This window comes from Schistocerca serialis, chromosome 7 (genome assembly GCF_023864345.2).
Source record: "Schistocerca serialis cubense isolate TAMUIC-IGC-003099 chromosome 7, iqSchSeri2.2, whole genome shotgun sequence".
NCBI classification, from domain to species: Eukaryota; Metazoa; Arthropoda; class Insecta; order Orthoptera; family Acrididae; genus Schistocerca; species Schistocerca serialis.
Genome location: NC_064644.1, coordinates 567,019,828 through 567,039,645, shown reverse-complemented (window position 1 = coordinate 567,039,645; position 19,818 = coordinate 567,019,828). Strand labels below are relative to the sequence as shown.

Here is a 19,818-nt window from a genome sequence, read left to right as displayed (position 1 = left end):
TGGTCACCGAACTAGTGTAATCGTTCTGAAAACAGCGGGTAGTTCTCTGTTGCTTCAAAAGAGACTCTTCGTCGACAATCCTTCAGGAGCGATGGTAAAAGTGATTTAATTAACACATACTCAATAATATGGTCAACAGCGGATTACAGTGAATAACTTGACTTAAAAACAGCCTTGTCCTTGAGCTTCGTTTCTGAGGCAGACGATTATTATTACTAACGGCAAAGATGTAGATACCATACAAAGGTTTGGTTCCAGCGAACCAAAGAACCGCAGGAAGAGTAAACCATGCTATCACTGAACTTAGATGGTTACGTCAAGAAACAGACATTATAATAATTCGTTGTTGACACTTTTTATTTGAACATCTCATGGTTAATGACATGACCTTTTATTGTGTAGACGAGGTACTGTGCGATGACTGAAGAGCTAGGTATGGAGCCGTGATGGGTGGAACATACGAAAGATAATTTCGTTATTTGTGTGTTAACAATATTGTTATTTTGATTAGGTGAAATATACGTTATGGTATCTCCGAAAATCTATACGATAAACATACACTCAAGAAATAATGTTTGAAAAAGAATTATATTCCGTCACCATGAATCAGTATTGACTTCTTCTTTTCTGCTTTCACTGTCACAATTACAAGAACATTTCACAATGAAACCGGTTACATTGCCTTATCGGTATGTTCTCATGGCTGTGTCAATAACAGAATAAAATAGCGCAAGAAGTACCCTGCAAGCATACAATTACTGCCAACGGCATTGCCGCCTGACAAGTGTGTTAGCTCTTCTTACTTGAGCCACTCCTTCATCTGCGGGAGGTTGAACTGGAGATGACACATGGTGATGCCCTCCTCGTGATAAGCTTCGGCCAGCAGCATCGGCCACGTGTCCGCCATCGTGGAGATGTTGAAGTCCTCAACGAACTTGTAAGACTCGCGCGTGCTGACGGTCGAGTAGTTTGCATGATTTGTCTGTAACACCAATAAAAAATGTAAATCTTGCGCTAAATGAGTACCATAAAAGAAAGCAGAGCTTGAAACAACACCAACGGAGCAGTCAGATTATATGAGAATCACCCAGAAAGTAATGCAACACATGTTTTCTTCAACAATTATTTATTGAACACAATGGAACGTACACACAAAAAAGTCTGGTGTTTCTTCTACACTCCCACTCTTTCCACGTAATCTCCTTCCCGTACTATGCCGTTCCCCCAAGGAGACACACGGACTTGTTATGTCCTATCGTTACCAACCCATGTTCTGGCCACAAAGTCATTTCTTCACTGTGAGAGTCACGTCCTTCTCATCCTCAAAATGTCTTCAGTGAGTGAAATTATAATGAAATGAACACCCTTACCTGCTTACAGGCGTTGACATACGTCAATGGGGATAGATGCAAATGTATGCCCCGACCGGGACTCGAACCCGGAATCTTCTACTTACATGGCAGACGTTCTATCCATCTGAGCCACCGAGGACACAGAGGATCGCGCGACGGCAGGGATTTATCTCTGGCACGCCTCCCGCGAAACCCACATTCTCAACGTATTGTCCCGCACTACATTCGTAGTGCCTCCGCCCATTATATTCATTACTCGCCAATTCCCGTAAGAGTTCGGGCACCGTTTGTGCATTCGCACAAAAGAAGAAGATGGTCAAGTGGCCGGTGAGCCATAACTATATTTATACTGAGATGGTATCTGTTCTTTCGGACATGTCCGAAAGAACAGATACCATCTTAGTATATATAACTTCAATGAGCGACATTTTTTAGTGGCCCAAACAAATGGAAGTCTGACGGGCTGTAGAGTGTTTAGGGATGTATTCCGGAGTCCTCAAACTTACGTGAGGCTGAGCTTACGAATTACTGGGCTGTCTCTTGGCATTACGAATGAGCACATCTGCAAGCTGCATCTTGTCTGATGTGCCAGCGGTGTAGGGCATTCTCAGACGCTGCAAATCTTGGAAGTCTGCGAACAACTTTCTCGTAGTGGTCTCACCCTCCTTTCCCAGCGACTATGCCCACTTCTGTCGACTGCTAATGCTCCATAAATTGCACACAAACGTCTGCGTAGGTTCCCAACAGTTTCTTTTTCCGCAATGAGAAATTCAGTGTTGATACACTACTTGTAACATACGTCACCATTTTGAAACACTGCTGTCGGAGGGAATGGAAAATTGCGCCCTCAGTAAACTCACGCATACCTGAAGTTTGACATTCGTGCCACTGTTGTTGGCTGACAAAAAATGTGGTGCGTTACTTTCTGGACGACCCTCGTAACGATGAAGCACTGATTTCAATCTTCATAGTTAATGGCAGTGATAAGATGTTGTATCATCTAAAATACGGTTCAGCAACGAACTGTTGTTGTGGTCATCAGTCCGGGAGACTGGTTTGCTTCAACTCTCCATTCTACTCTATCCGGTGCTAGCCTCTTCATGTTCGAATAACTACTTCAGCCTATATCTTTCTGAATCTGCTTACTGTATTCATCTCCTGGTCTCCCTCTACGATTTTTGCCTCCGCGCTTTCCTCCGATACTAAACTGCTGATCCTCTGATGTCTCAGAATGTATCCTATCAACAGATCACTTTTCGTCAAGCTGTGCTACAAATTTCTTGTCTCGCCAATTCTATTCACTACTTCCTAAATAGTTACGTGATCAACCCACATTATCTTCAGCATCCTTCTGTAGCTCCACATTTCGAAAGCTTCTAGTCTCTTCTTGTCTAAACTGTTTATCATCCATACACGGCTACACTCCAGACAAGTACTTTCAGGAAAGACATCCTAACGCCTAAATCTGCATTCGATGTTAATAAATTTCTCTTCTTCAGAAATACTTTTAATTCCATTGCCAGTCTACATTGCATATCAGTTACTTTGTTGTCCAAACAGCAAATCTCATCTACTGATTTAAGTGTATCGTTTCCTAATCTGATTCCTTTTACTCGACTACGTTCTATTATCTTTGTATTGCTTTTGCTGATGTTCATCTTACATCCTCTTTTCAAGACACTGTCCATTCAGTTCAAATGCTCTTCCAAGTTCTTTAGCAACTAACTATAATTACTTACTTTAGGTAAACAGAGACGTTAGCACTTTCGACCTTCACAGATTAATTCTCTGATGACAGAACATGTTTTACACATATTTTATGGTCAGTCAGGGGGTCGAAGCAGAGAGGATATAAAATGTAGACTGGCAATGGCAAGGACAGCGTTTCTGAAGAAGAGAAATTTGTTAACATCGAGTATAGATTTAAGTGTCAGGAAGTCGTTTCTGAAAGTATTCGTATGGAGTGTAGCCATGTATCGAAGTGAAACATGGACGATAAATAGTTTGGACAGGAAGAGAATAGAAGCTTTCGAAATGTGCTGCTACAGAAGAATGCTGAAGATTAGATGGGTAGATCACATAACTAATGAGGAGGTATTGAATAGAATTGAATTGGGGAGAAGAGGGGTTTGTGGCACAACTTGACAAGAATAAAGGATCGGTTGGTAGGACATGTTCTGAGGCATCAAGGGATCACCAATTTAGTATTGGAGGGTAGCGTGGAGGGTAAAAATCGTAGAGGGAGACCAAGGGATGAGTACACTAAGCAGATTCAGAAGGATAGAGTAGCATGGAGAGCTGCATCAAACCAGTCTCAAGACTGAAGGCCACAACAACAACATTATGGTCAGTTATTTGAAGTGAGATCCTAATTCATATTGTAGTCATTTATTCAATCACCATCCAAATTTAGTGATTGGCCTTTGAGTTACAAAAATGAACGGATGTGTCTGCCTGTAATTAAGAGGGTTATTAACTGAAAAGTTACCACGCTAAGGAGCAAAGCGCCATTTCTGGATAAATTTCGTTTTCTATTTTGCTACGTGGTATGTGAACAGGGCTTTTACGTACTAAAAAAGCTATCTCAATGATGGCTGATGTAGGTGTTACGATGCCCAGAAGATCGCATCTTCTTGCTCCTTCCGTTTTGTAGCCTGTCAGTTGTATGTCATCGCTGGCTGTACAATGCACAGTAAAAACATTATGAATAATGTAGCACAGGTAGTACCAGAACAACTTGCAACTCTTAAAGAAAGCGTGAGCAAAAGTGACGAAGAATTTTGTTCCTGATGATGTAATGAGCACCTTAGCAACAGTTCGCGATAAGCAACCATTTAAAGTTGTTCAGGCGAAATGTGGTTATTTTACGGAGTTTCAGTAAGCAGCTGACATGATCATTTACAAAACTAAGGTTAAAATAAGTTCTGTGTCTTGGATCAAATTCATGCGCCTCTGGTAATTCCATGCAGGTCGGGATTCGACACAAAACGCCGGTCGATTTGGGAGGCCTGTCTCTCTCATGACGCCAATTGAAATGGGAGACATTCGAGGACCCGTATCTGTGGTCCTGATCTTTCGCCATGTAATTATCACGCCGTCGGTTCCTTAAACGTGGCATTGAAAGGTCGACGACTCCTGTCGGACGAGGACGTGGCAGTTGCGGACTACTTCACGCAGGAAGACTCGGTGTTTTACAAAACGGGTATCTTCAAACTGATACGTCGGTGGGATGATTGCCTCAATGCTCACGGCGATTTTGCCTGATTGGCATATCGATTCTGGACTCTACGGCCTTCGAACGGAACTTTTGGACCATCGCTTATACAACCAGTGGAAAGAGTACCACAATAATACACTCCTGGAAATTGAAATAAGAACACCGTGAATTCTTTGCCCCAGGAAGGGGAAACTTTATTGACACATTCCTGGGGTCAGATACATCACATGATCACACTGACAGAGCCACAGGCACATAGACACAGGCAACAGAGCATGCACAATGTCGACACTAGTACAGTGTATATCCACCTTTCGCAGCAATGCAGGCTGCTATTCTCCCATGGAGACGATCGTGGAGATGCTGGATGTAGTCCTGTGGAACGGCTTGCCATGCCATTTCCACCTGGCGCCTCAGTTGGACCAGCGTTCGTGCTGGACGTGCAGACCGAGTGAGACGACGCTTCATCCAGTCCCAAACATGCTCAATGGGGGACAGATCCGGAGATCTTGCTGGCCAGGGTAGTTGACTTACACCTTCTAGAGCACGTTGGGTGGCACGGGATACATGCGGACGTGCAATGACCTGTTGGAACAGCAAGTTCCCTTGCCGGTCTAGGAATGGTAGAACGATGGGTTCGATGACGGTTTGGATGTACCGTGCACTATTCAGTGTCCCCTCGACGATCACCAGTGGTGTACGGCCAGTGTAGGAGATCGCTCCCCACACCATAATGCCGGGTGTTGGCCCTGTGTGCCTCGGTCGTATGCAGTCCTGATTGTGGCGCTCACCTGCACGGCGCCAAACTCGCATACGACCATCATTGGCACCAAGGCAGAAGCGACTCTCATCGCTGAAGACGACACGTCTCCATTCGTCCCTCCATTCACGCCTGTCGCGACACCACTGGAGGCGGGCTGCACGATGTTGGGGCGTGAGCGGAAGACGGCCTAACGGTGTGCGGGACCGTAGCCCAGCTTCATGGAGACGGTTGCGAATGGTCCTCGCCGATACCCCAGGAGCAACAGTGTCCCTAATTTGCTGGGAAGTGGCGGTGCGGTCCCCTACGGCACTGCGTAGGATCCTACGGTCTTGGCGTGCATCCGTGCGTCGCTGCGGTCCGGTCCCAGGTCGACGGGCACTTGCACCTTCCGCCGACCACTGGCGACAACATCGATGTACTGTGGAGACCTCACGCCCCACGTGTTGAGCAATTCGGCGGTACGTCGACCCGGCCTCCCGCATGCCCACTATACGCCCTCTCTCAAAGTCCGTCAACTGCACATACGGTTCACGTCCACGCTGTCGCGGCATGCTACCAGTGTTAAAGACTGCGATGGAGCTCCGTATGCCACGGCAAACAGGCTGACACTGACGGCGGCGGTGAACAAATGCTGCGCAGCTAGCGCCATTCGATGGCCAACACCGCGGTTCCTGGTGTGTCCGCTGTGCCGTGCGTGTGATCGTTGCTTGTACAGCCCTCTCGCAGTGTCCGGAGCAAGTATGGTGGGTCTGACACACCGGTGGCAATGTGTTCTTTTTTCCATTTCCAGGAGTGTATGATTACATCTTTAGCTCGGCACGCCATATTGAACATAGGGGAACGAGTAAAACCATTGGCAACGCTATTAACTGCTCCATCAAGAGTTAGGCGTCTGAAACGACCGCAAACGACACCTTCCAAGTGTCCTATGTCTTGTGACGAAGCGTTAAGTTTGCAAACGCATGAAGGGATTAGGAAGGGAATGTGTAAGCAGTCTACCTCTAAGGTATACTCTTAATTCGATAGGTGTTAACGAGTTCAACTGCCGTCACTGCGGGAGTCCTCAGACAAGTCAGTGGCTGAAGTAGCAACCCAAAGTTTTGGATGGAAGACCTGCCGAATGCGCATGTGAAGGAAATGGCCCAAAGTGACGGCCAACCGAGAACTGTTCGACCATTCAACAGGAGAAGAGGAGGGTTACAGTTTCATGTCTTGTTGACAATGATGTATTGGAGAAGGAACAAATTCTCGGCGTCACACACAATAGGGAGCAAGTCGGATATGTCATTTCCAACGGAACCATCCCAAGTGATTTAGGTAAACCAAGGAAAAACTAAATCTGGATGTCCAGATGGGGATTTGAATTCTGCTCCTCTGAACTGTTTGACCATCAGTATCACGTGCAGTCACACATTGCTACTGGTACAGGGCCACGGGGTGACCCGAGGATGTCGAAGCAGTGTGATGCAACAGATTCTCGTTGCCCTACAAGGGATGTAAGCCAGATACAACTTGGATTGGCGTGTTCGGGTGATATGACAAGGAATGATGTATGACTGAGGCCTGTTAGCTTTAGTCACTAATGGAATTCGCTGAAGAATACGAAGACACTTCATTTTCCCAATATTCGAACCTGATGATCTGGTGATAAAGCCCTAGAGACCGCCACACGGCAAGGCCAGTGTCTAGTGTGGCGCAACTAACTTACGGTCTGACGCCATGAAGGGCGCACAAAACACGGGACTATCCCATGCTTTCGCCTGACGTTACGCAAATAGTTCTCAACTGCATATTCATCTGCCAACTGTAGACGTTAAGATGACTCCCAGCTGCTGTCAGGCAGTGTTGTGTTGTCATGTCTGCCGTTTTCCCGGGAAATTTCCCACTTTCTAAACAATGCCTTGCTCTACTATAAAAAATCAAATAAAATGCCAAACATGCTGTTTTTTATCACATTCGTGTCTATTCCTTGAAGTCATTTTCATTTTGGCGAATGTTGGTACGACTCTTGATTAACTCTTTGTTTCTGAAGATATTACTTCAGTTTTTGATATCCCTTATGTGAATTCCTCACCCCAGAGACTTTTCTCGTATCAGCTCCAACTGTTAGAGTCAAGCTGCTCCAAGTTTATTCCTCGCATGGATGTTGTTTAAAAAATGGTAACGTGTGTCACTTGGTGGTGGTTAGTGTTTAACGTCCCGTTGACAACGAGGTCATTAGAGACGGAGCGGAAGCTCGGGTTAGGGAAGGATTGGGAAGGAAATCGGCCGTGCCCTTTCAAAGGAACCATCCCGGCACTTGCCTGAAACGATTTTATGGAAATCACGGAAAACCTAAATCAGGATGGCTGGAGACGGGATTGAACCGTCGTCCTCCCGAATGCGAGTCCAGTGTGCTAACTACTGCGCCACCTCGCTCGGTGTGTCACTTAGCGTCAACTGTCTTGAGTTATTGGAATAGTATGAGTGAATGGTTTGGAAACGTAAATAATGTAATCTGTTACTGTGGTGCATACTTCTAACAATTACTGACTTCTTGCGTTTCAATTTAAGATGTCTGAGTTCGCTGTTAGTTGCGCATGGTGTATTCCTAGTCCTACTAGTACGCAAAGGTTTAAAATAGCCTGTGTTACTCGCCAAATTTGTTTGGTGCTTGCCAAGTATTGTCCGCTCTTCAGAAAGAGTATCTTCTTCAACTGGTCTAATGAAGATGAAAGAGCAGAGATAAGTTATCTACCAAAAAGTTATGTGGGCTATTCTGTATTCAAAGAGTGCTGAAAAATTTCAAGTGTTTGCCCTTTGAAATTAGGAAGTCACAGTTAATGATTGAAGCTGACGGGACTCGAACCCGGGTCTCCTTGCTTATTAGGGAGAAATGCTGACAATTCCACCATCGCAGCACTATGATCAACATGGTTGCACGGACTACCTAAGTGGAGTGCCCTTCCCAACGGAAACTTCAGTTCGAATCTTCAGCTTATTTTTCCCGTAAATCGTCACTATCGCTAGGGCTCTCCGACATTGGATTAGCACCCTAGTGTTGGACGTAATGGGAACGTCCTGTACTTCGTGAGATCGTATAGATCTTAAGGTTAAATTTTCCCCATGACATTTTAGCAACGAGGCCCGGGTACGATACCCGGCCGTGGCACAAATTTTAATTCATTTCTTCGGCTTCAATCATTATCGTAGGTAAACACGAGACTTAAATGTCTCGGAGAAAATTATAACACTAATGATAAAGGGACATAACTGTGCTGTGTATGCTGACAGATAGGAACAATAAACATAGTTTTCAATCTTCGGCGGGAAAATCTGATGCATGTAAATGGTGGAACTTAACTGTTAATACTGATGTTTAATTATATGAATAAGTAAATAGTGACTGTCAAAATAATTTCGATAAGTTACGTCTCAAAGTAAAACAACGAAAATCATGCACAGTGGCACCAGGGCACTTATAACGCCGAGTCATTACATCGTATTGCTTTTGTGTGAACTTATATTATATTGTACGAATAATAATAACAAACAATAATCGCATAGCAGAGGTACGCAGACATTGTTTGTGAAATCACTGCAGCAGTTATTTCCTAACTTAGTGAGATTTTTGAACATATATTTATTGATGAATAGTTGTGGGGTATTAACACGAAGAACAGGGTGTCTTGTACCTACTGCTATCTCTTGCTTTATCGAGTTTCTGTCCTGATTTAGAGACTGTTGCATCTGGCAACACTGCCAACGCCGCAGCATCTGACGAGCATTGTAGCGAGCGTGCATCAGGAATCAAGACACCGTCGCCGTCAGCAGAGCCCGACTGGAAATTCCGCTGGATGAGTTAGTTACCGTTCGCTGGAGGCAGGAATGGACCAGTGTTGCATCAGGAATCAAGACACCGTCGCCGTCAGCAGAGCCCGACTGGAAATTCCGCTGGATGAGTTAGTTACCGTTCGCTGGAGGCAGGAATGGACCAGTGTTGCATCAGGAATCAAGACACCGTCGCCGTCAGCAGAGCCCGACTGGAAATTCCGCTGGATGAGTTAGTTACCGTTCGCTGGAGGCAGGAATGGACCAGTGTTGCATCAGGAATCAAGACACCGTCGCCGTCAGCAGAGCCCGACTGGAAATTCCGCTGGATGAGTTAGTTACCGTTCGCTGGAGGCAGGAATGGACCAGTGTTGCATCAGGAATCAAGACACCGTCGCCGTCAGCAGAGCCCGACTGGAAATTCCGCTGGATGAGTTAGTTACCGTTCGCTGGAGGCAGGAATGGACCAGTGTTGCATCAGGAATCAAGACACCGTCGCCGTCAGCAGAGCCCGACTGGAAATTCCGCTGGATGAGTTAGTTACCGTTCGCTGGAGGCAGGAATGGACCAGTGTTGCATCAGGAATCAAGACACCGTCGCCGTCAGCAGAGCCCGACTGGAAATTCCGCTGGATGAGTTAGTTACCGTTCGCTGGAGGCAGGAATGGACCAGTGTTGCATCAGGAATCAAGACACCGTCGCCGTCAGCAGAGCCCGACTGGAAATTCCGCTGGATGAGTTAGTTACCGTTCGCTGGAGGCAGGAATGGACCAGTGTTGCATCAGGAATCAAGACACCGTCGCCGTCAGCAGAGCCCGACTGGAAATTCCGCTGGATGAGTTAGTTACCGTTCGCTGGAGGCAGGAATGGACCAGTGTTGCATCAGGAATCAAGACACCGTCGCCGTCAGCAGAGCCCGACTGGAAATTCCGCTGGATGAGTTAGTTACCGTTCGCTGGAGGCAGGAATGGACCAGTGTTGATAGTGAACTTAAACAACATTGTGGCGCAGCACCATCATACTAAAGTTAAGTATCTGCGAAGAAATCTGGTATAATAAACTCAGTTGTCACAATGCAGGTTTTCGTAAAAATCCCTGTATTTTGGCTCCGTATATTTCGTCATGTCCAATAGATGATTTTTCTTCTCATGAATTTGCAGTGCTCCACTGTAGAGCAACCGAAAAGCAGAAGGCAACGAAAATATTTTTGCTTCACGTTCATAATCATGTTTCACAATAATTCGTCCCACAGACGAAGCACGTTGTGATTATGGTACACGCTTATGCATCGAGCATCGTCATTACATAACTTCAACCAGAGCACAGTAGTAATTTTCAAAGTTGGTGCCGTTTGGAAAACCAACCCAGTGGATCCTCTGCCCTTGAAATCTTCCATAATCATCTCCTAAATGGACAGTTTTGAAGCTTCGACAACGGCCTAAGCAATGACATGCTTCCATTCCAAAGGAACCAAAGCTTTTGACACTTTCTTTCCGTTCTCGATCATTGCAAAGTTGCTGTCACGTGGTAGGAAACTATGACTCGAACATAAAAACTTTTGATGTATTTCTGTAAAGTACTTACAGCTGCCAGATAGAAATAACGTGCTAAAACTTTCTATTTATCGTCCGGCCCGCCACAGTGGTCAGACCATACCACCAATTTGCGTTCCGTACCTTCTTCAAACATCACAAATTTAAGCAGACAGGAAACTATTTTAGCTGAACCCCTCCTTGCGGCGAATCCATATCATAAATTTATTGTGTTGCTTCCACTACCAACGTCACGATCCGTGAAATTATACGACGACAACTGTCTCCGGCAGAATACCTTTTGAACGTCAACACATACAACTCGTATATTGTTGTTCCTTTTAGTCACGTCCTTATCGTTTTTTGACACTTTGTATGTCTGGTCTGCTTTTGCGTGACTCTCAAGTTCGATGTCGTGCATTTATATTTCGACTGAAGCTGCGATCACAAAAATGCAGAGTACAGACATTCATTTGAGGGTGTAATCCTGCTGTAATGGCTCGTGTGCCTCGGGAAACTCGAAATGTGTTCCCGGGTCAGAGCCCTGTCGCCATTTGATATGGTATGTGGACTACTGAAATATTTTCCTCGACCTTCATAAGGAGTGGTCATTCCATCCTTTAGTTTACGCTGAAGACTCTGTAGTCGTGTTGGGTGATGCAGTATATGCAATCAATGGTTTCTGACATGCTCTTATTTTGACTGGACACAATATTTGAAAGTAGCTTGTTTCCGTGAAATATCGTCTGTCTTGTCACCTTTCTTCTAGCTGGCACGCCTATTTCCATGGAGTTTATTAAGTAAATGGACTACTCGTCGTTCGTCAAGGCATGATTTCTTCATACAGCTTTTAACTTAATTTCCAGGCTTATGTCCTTGCATCCTCCTTTCGAACATATTTCTGCAATGCAGGCATGATCCTGAATCATGCAGTCAATATTCAGCAGTGTGCAAGGTGTGTATTCTGGTTTTTCGTCGATGATAACGACAGAACTTTAGTTAATTTTATTTATGTTACGGATTTTTACTCTAATGTTTTCTGAAGATGCACATAACGTGCGTCGTTAGAGCCATGTGCTGTACAGGGCACATAGGCCGTTATTCGGGACTCATACGCTATAGACATACGCCTTTTTAGAAAACGGATTCATATTCCACTCATCTGCGTTGGAGGCTGCTTTGTAGGAATTAGCTATCCATTTCGTGATTTATGATCCAATCCAGCATAACGAAGACTTTTCCTCTTAATATCCTGTCAATTTGCCTTTTCCGCGCATTATTTGCACGTCTCAAACTACTTGCGGTAAGCGTCACCTTGCTACATTCCACCATTCTTGTAACATACAGCATTGTTCGCGCAGAGGCGCGAAAACTGCGTCTTCTCCTCCCTGTCTGTGCTTCGTTCATCGCAAAGAATAAACCTGATGTAAACAAACACAAACGTTATGATTGGTCAGCAGCCGTAGCTCTCGTACACTGGCGCAGTTCCGCTCTCGGGAGTAGGTCAAACTTATGTATGAGATATCTTATTACTATGTCACTGTAAATGAAACTTTTAAGACGTTCTGATGTATTGACAGCCATCAACGTTTTTCTTAATCATTCTTTAGCTAAGTGATTGGTATTTCAAAAATTATATACAGTCACAGTCTCTGTAAATGCTACTTGTCCTCTGATTGTTTCGCTGTTCGTACGTACCGTGAAAATGAATCACACTGCTTCCTGCTTCGTAGTGAAACAGGTGCGCGGAACACCGTTACTGGCGAGAAACGGATTACACAGATCAGCTTTGACGTTTTTCGAGAAACTTGTTTTCATTGCAAATACCACATTGTTAATCATCGATTGTTAAAGGCTGATGAAGTTAAGTAAAACATTACACAAATTTTTCAGAGAAAAATGAAAAATCAAATACTCATTGTTTGAATGTGCCCATTGTTGTGTAGGACAGATACAATTTTCACGACGTCGAGCACACCGAACAAATGCTGGATTTTTACAGTTGTCACATTAGCACTGCAATCTGCACGCAACAAAATTGATCTGGAGCCAAGTTAAGGGTTTTGTCGCGAGAAATAAGACATTTAAGCTGCCAAACGTACTGTAACTAATGCACGAAGCCTTGTGACGCGTCACTGCCTAAGTGCCTACCAATAGCAAGGTACGGAACAGCACGTCATAAAAGAGGAGGAAGAAAGGCGGTTTTTTGTTGCTGATCGCCTCAGGAAATTTCATCACTCATGTTTTTAAGTATAATACTATGTTAGCTAAGATCGAGAGCATGTGATTTTTTCCGTCCGAGCGCCTGAGAACCGTATCACCTGAGGTTTACTATATGTTATTTTCTTTCGCTTAAAAATTAAATTACATTCAAAGCTATATTGTTCTCTGCTCGTCTCTTTTACATCTTTACTGCAACTATTCACATCACTGCACAGTAGTTGTATCACTCGCCTGGCCAGTGCTCCCAATAGTTAAATGTGCCGGTAAAGCTGTTGCCACGTATTATCGTTGAGCACAGCGTACATTATCGAACATGACTATTACACGAGACAGCTTGGCAACGAAACCCAATGACGTTCCAGTAAACGCGGAAAAGTACATAGGGTAATGTTTACATGAGGTTTATTCTCGTGATGCACGGAGTATAATGCTGCCCTTGGACGGTGAACAGGGCAACTGTTACAGCAGGTGATGTAGACTGCCAGATAGAATATAACTCCACGCGATTATACAAAATGTCAAAATGTGCCATACATTGTTATTCGTGTGCACGATTCAATTATTGTTAAGTGTCACTAATTTGTTTGTTGCCTGTGCAAACTTAGTTGTTCCGGTGACGACTACATTTAGTTGTTTGCTGTCTATCAAACCATTTCAGTAACATCACAGCAACAACCTTCTGTGGTATGGGGTTCTCTACCTGCCCCCTACGTGGGGCGCCAAGCGTCTTGGGTGAATACCACACCTGGAAACAGAAAAGTCGCAGAATCGAAACCGGATTGACCATGGAAATTTCAGCATACCTATCGTTCACCTCTCAGTGGTCTGAAGATTCGCCAGGAAAGACAGGGGGTTCTGATTCCAGGTTAACTTGCAGATCCCACTTGCCTGATAGTGCTACTGTGTGACGAAAGTCGCCTACTTGGCTTCCAGTTGAAAGAACCGCACCAGACAGATTAGCCACACGAAGTTATCACTGTTCGTATCGTTGTTACTATCATTGTTATAATCATCACTGTTGTTATTATATTCGCCACTAAAGATGTTTCGTTTCTCAAAGTACGTTAGTTAGTTTCTGAAAGTTCCCCATTGCAGCAGATGGTAATGTGCCCGGAAATATGCTGATGGACTACATATGTGAAAACATAAGCAACGATGTTCATGCACGTACGATCCACAATACCCACATGCACACACGAAGTCAGCGTGGTGTTTCGCTGACGGGATTTTGAATTATCATGCCGTGAAATGATTTTCTCGTTTTTAAAGATTCGGACACCCATAAATTTGTCGATAATGGATGAGATTAGCTGCACGCAAGAAACCAGAGACGATGACAGATACTTACTTGGTGCTCGTAACAAACAGTCTGCTACATCAAGCATTCGCAAACCCTACATGTGCTGCCGCAAAGAATTCAGAATAGAATTCGTCATTTGCCGTTTTAAGTGTCGCATGATTTTACACGAGCACTCTACATATTTCCTAATTAGACTGAGAACTATTTCAAGTTTGTCAACGATTACATATGCAGCAAAGCATGGTATCATGTGGAGGATCATGATTACATCCGCTAGGAACGGATTGGGCAATCAGAGAATAGGTAAATATGCGGTGAGGAAATAAGGCACGTGCACCGAATTACATTTGTCAGCCTTGAGTATACTTTCTCAGACATACGGTGATAAATGATTCACAAATATACGTGACACTGATGAGCCAAAACATTATGTCTACCTGCTTAATAGCTTGTTTGTCCGTCCTTGGAACGAAATACATCACTGAATCTGTGTATCATGAATCCGACAGTTTGTTTATACGTTTGTCGAAGTATATGGCATTAGACGTCTACGCATAGGTCATGTAATTCGCGTAAATAACGGGCCGCTCATTTAATTGCGCGTGGGTGGTGCCAGATAGCGAAACAGGTGGGGTCCATAGGATTCACATCAGGTGAGTTTGGTCGCAGAGACATTAACGTGAGTTCACTATAATGATAGTGAAACAACTGGAGCACGGTTCCGGCTCCGATACACGGACAATTATACTGCTGACAGATGGCACGATAGATGACATCGCATCAAGCATGAAGAGATGCAGGTGGTTCGCAGCTGTCAACGTGCGTTCGATTGCTACCACAGGCCCCATGCAAGGGCAGGAGAATGTCGCCCACAGCGTAATACTGCTCCCACCAGCTTTCGTCCGTGGCGTGCTGCACGTTTCGGCCCGCCGTTCACCTCGATGACGGAGTTTGTGGAGACGACCATCGACCTAGTGTAATAAAAATGTGACTCCCCGAAGACCAGACACTTTTCCATTGATCGACGGCGAATCCCGATGGTCCCGTGGACACTGCAGTCGTAACTGACGATGTTGGGTTAACGTGTGAACACGTTAGGGTGGTCTACTGCGGAGCTCCATGTTCTGCATGAACGGTGTGCTCCGTAAGACTTGTGCGCACGCCAACATTGCGCTCTTTCAGCAGAAATTCCACAGATCACCATCTGTCTTATTTTACAGAGCAGGCAAGCCTCCGAACCCCACGCTCTGTGAAGAGTTGTGAACGTCCAACCGTTTAGCGCCTAGTGGTAGTTTCACTATCCTACCTCTTTTCGTAGATGCTTGAGACAGTAACGCTTTAACACTCGACCAGCTTCTTCGTTTTTCAGATATTCTTTCACAGGGGTCTGCGTAATAATGATTTGGCCTTTGTCAAAGTCGTTCTTCTCCATGGTTTCCCCACTTGTAGCCCATGTCTTCGCTAGGGTTGTCCCTCGTCCGTGTCTGCCCCGCCTACATACTTTTGTTACCACGTCACGTGACCGTAACACCACCAGGGGACATTAAACGTCGCGGTGGGCAGTTGTCATTATGTTCTTGCTCCATAGTACATGTGTATCACAATATTAGTACAGAGTGACACATACCAGCAGTGCAAATGTGTGATTTATTTACTACATCATGTAAGCATATTTTGAAACGTGGGTCAAGCGTCAGTTATGAGTATTCGATTGCTTCCCAAGCATTGAGCATATAACATGGTATATTAATTATTATTACGTTCAGTCAAATATCAATACACGCTAATATTCTAAAAGAGGTGTAGGACTGTTTTCAGGTTTTGTTGTGCCATGACATACAGAAGTTCAACTATTTTTGAATCGACGGCAGTATCAGTGGCATTTATGTAAGGGAAACAATGTTTGGTATGTGATCGGCAGTTGGCTTTCGTTAGTAAACAAAGCTCTGTGAGATCGTTAAGCGCCACCGGTAATTATGAACGTTATACCACGATATGCGTGTTGGAGAGTCTTACACATTTACTGCTTGCATTATATTATTGACTGTGTCTAATGATATATTAATAATAAGGTATGTCATACTAAATATAAATATAGACAGATTTCTGTTACATACATATTTCAATTAGTATGTGTAATAATGCGATGTAACAATTTGTGTTTCCCTTGTTTTATAGATCCTGGTAATGGGATCATGTCGTCCCGAAACATGTTGCGTTGGATACAACACACATATGCACAACTAGTGCGTCTTAATGTGTACTTATAACTTCGAATACTTTCTTTAGCTTTTTTCTGTGAATCTGTGGCGGCTCCTCTGAAGCTACTGTTGACTCGTCTCGTCAGTGTGACAACCACATAAAATATAAGATTGAAGGCTTTTTAAACAACAGTACAAGCTGAGTAAGTGGATGAAGTACCGGTAGACTTTCACGTCCGACTATACCAAAGGTCTTACCTCGAGAAGATCAGCAGATATGTGGGTGACGTGGTGGCCCCTGCGCAGCAGAGACTCTATTACCTTATTTATTGGGAAGGCGTGACTTACTGACGGCGAAGTTTGTATGAAGAGGATTCGCGACGAAAGAGTCCCATGCACAGCGAACAGAAGCCCGAGAACGAAGACAGTGGCTTTCATCTTGCCTGCAAAAAAGAACAGAAAGTGTAACATGCATTCGCCTGTTCCTTTCATCAACAGATACCCTCTTCAGTGCCTGCAGCCTCATTTATTACTTTTGCCAAAGGACCGCCATGATTGTATCTTTATTTCCGAATTTCTAGTACACATTATATCCTACTTATTGCTGAACATTGAACGTCACAGACGTTTTGCATGTGAAAGCTGTCACTCATTGACTACTACATGCTAAATAGTACAGGTTACTAAAAGATCTATATCTCACTTAATATGGCAGCACTCTTCTGCAAAATCCTGGGTTTTTGTTGAGTTCCAGGCGCAACGTAATCGCTGGCCAGCACAGAAAAACAGTCCATTTCAGCGAAGTATTCTAGCTCCGCTTCTCTTCTACACCAACGACCAACCGCTGACTCCAAATACAAGAAGCATCCTCCATTCTTCAGAAGATCTAGCCTTGCTGCACAGAACAACAGCTTGGACGACCTAAGAACCCTATCAGTGTACCGTAATTGGAACGACGTAGGACAAGGATCTGCTAAGGTACATGCCTGTGCATTCCAACTACGGAACACAGGCGCTCGCTTCAACTTCTACGTCCGCATCTCGTGGTCGTGCGGTAGCGTTCTCGCTTCCCACGCCCGGGTTCCCGGGTTCGATTCCCGGCGGGGTCAGAGGTTTAAGTAGTTCTAAGTTCTAGGGGACTTATGACCACAGCAGTTGAGTTCCATAGTGCTCAGAGCCATTTTCAACTTCTACACCAATGACCAACGACCGCATATAATATGGTCTGGAACTCAATTACGCCATTGTGATACTGGAAACTAGGGATAACGCTTGACAGAACTCTTCGAAATACCACTGCAAGAACTACAAAACTAAAAATCTAGACTCGAAACGTCTGATTCCTAAGCTGGCACGGTGAAAATGGAGCTCACATTCCCCCCCAAAAAAAAAAAAAACTGTGCGCTTTCAAGGGTACTGTGTTTTTCCTCTGCCAAATGTGTCTCTCCGGTATAGCACAGATCATCGTGTACCAGAAGAATGAGTACAGCGCTCAATGAAACATGCAGGCCAGTTACAGGTTACCTCAAACCGACTCCAACAGACAAACTTTATCACCTTGGTGGAACAGCGTTGCTATCTCTTGGTAAGAACAGACTCTAAGCACCCACCTGTGGCATTACGGTTCACGTCAACGGCTGAGGTTGAGGAAGATTATCTAACAATCTTAGCGGGCCTCCCGAGAAGGCGAAGCTAGAACTGTGGAGGAAGATGAGTGAATACATCAACACTACAGCTGGACGACATCAGCCGAGCAAGTTACCCTTGGACACAGTGAAAGCTGTATGGTATGGAGGTCGCTAATAAGATGACGATCCAGAATGGAATGATGATAGGACAAAATGTACAATGGAGCTTTAATTTTTATGACACTTGCTGTGAATGTGGGCGAGCGAACTGCACATGGTTCCATACCTTTTGTGCTTAACATCTTGCAAAGAGGATGGTACTATTCATGGCATCTCGACTGCCTTGGAGGTGACGAAGTTCTGAGTATGTACGATACGAAGATACTGTATTTTCCTAGTCTAATTTTTCTGTTTCTGGTTTGTTTGTCTGTCAGTGTATTTGTATATTTCTGACCCGCGAACAAATAATTAATATTATATACATTTTTACGCACGATATTTCAACGACTTCCAGCGATACAACCGGATATTGAAAAACAGCAAATAGGTAGAAGTCCTCAACGAATGCGCTGAGAAAGCTCCTGAAGAAACTGAGTTCATTTGCACTAAATTTAACTTTCAGAAACTGAACACGAAGTTCGGAAAACTCAAAACAAAAAAAAGGATCAAATGGCTCTGAGCACTATGGGACTTAACATCTGAGGTCATCAGTCCCCTAGAACTTAGAACTACTTAAACCTAAGTAACCTAAGGACATCACACACATCCATGCCCGAGGCAGGATTCGAACCTGCGACCGTAGCGATCGCGCGGTACCAGACTGACGCGCCTAGAACCGCTCGGCCACATCGGCCGGCTCGGGAAACTCCAGCGGGGCTCGAAAAGGAAGCACACATAGTTAGATCACAGATACTCAACAGAGCGTAAGGGGGAACACACACGTCTACAACAAGAAGTGCGGTCCGCACCTACATAGGTTAGACACTACACTACCGTGATCAAACCTGAAGTTCTGTACGCAAGTGAAACTTTCATTCACAACACTACAGGCAATTTGGAAAACATCCTGAAGGTAGAACAAAGGACTTTGAGGGCAAATCTTTTCCCCGCAAAAGACAAAATTATCAAACATGTCAGCAGACATCAGAAATCCTAGTCTAAATACTACGGACATGTTCATACACACAAAAGTATGACATAGGAAAAATAAAGAACATTCCATGCATTCAACATTTCGAAGACGACCTCGATGGATGTGGAATTAATAGAAAAAAAAACTTTCGAGACAAAATGTAAACTGTAGAACGTGATTCAAAAGCTGCATAGAAAATATATATAAAAGGCAATGCTCTAACAGAGTGACTCACTCACTGATTCATCATCGCCTAGCCCAAACCGCTAACGATAGAAAATTGAAATTTGGAGACGGTGTGGATCTTACACTGTAGGTATAGTTTATTTGTTCAAAATTCCACTCCAGAAATGGGTAAAATAGGGTTTTTGAAAATGTGTCCCTATTAAGGCAATTTTGAAGTTAGAACTACGAAAATTGGTTTCTCAGGCAGAAATAAAAAATGCGTGTTTTAGCACTTCTGGAAATCCAACCACTAAAGCAGTAAAATAATGGGTGAAACTTTTAGTGGAAATAATTCATTACCAAAGGACTACTAAAGCATTTTGAAAGGTACATCTATTTAAACTGGTATTTGACTTATCGATTAGAAATAAAGAAACAGGTGTTACGATGTTTTTGAAAATTCAGCCCCCTAAGGGAGTTAAATATGGGATGAAAA

General features: G+C 44.2%; 1 protein-coding gene across 3 annotated transcripts in view; it reads right to left on the bottom strand.

The window, feature by feature from the left end:
* The window catches only part of LOC126412535 (UDP-glucosyltransferase 2-like), a 134,578-nt gene that overhangs the window by 70,852 nt on the left and 43,908 nt on the right, over nt 1–19,818 (bottom strand). The window contains exons 2-3 of one of the 3 annotated variants that reach the window (XM_050082178.1): nt 16,656–16,840; nt 804–982 (exon numbers count right to left, since the gene is read on the bottom strand). In XM_050082178.1, coding sequence (XP_049938135.1) covers nt 804–982; nt 16,656–16,835 — 359 coding nt within the window. In that variant the 5' untranslated portion in view covers nt 16,836–16,840. The remainder of the gene's footprint in view (nt 1–803; nt 983–16,655; nt 16,841–19,818) is intronic. The other 2 variants (XM_050082179.1, XM_050082180.1) reach the window with 2 other exon arrangements.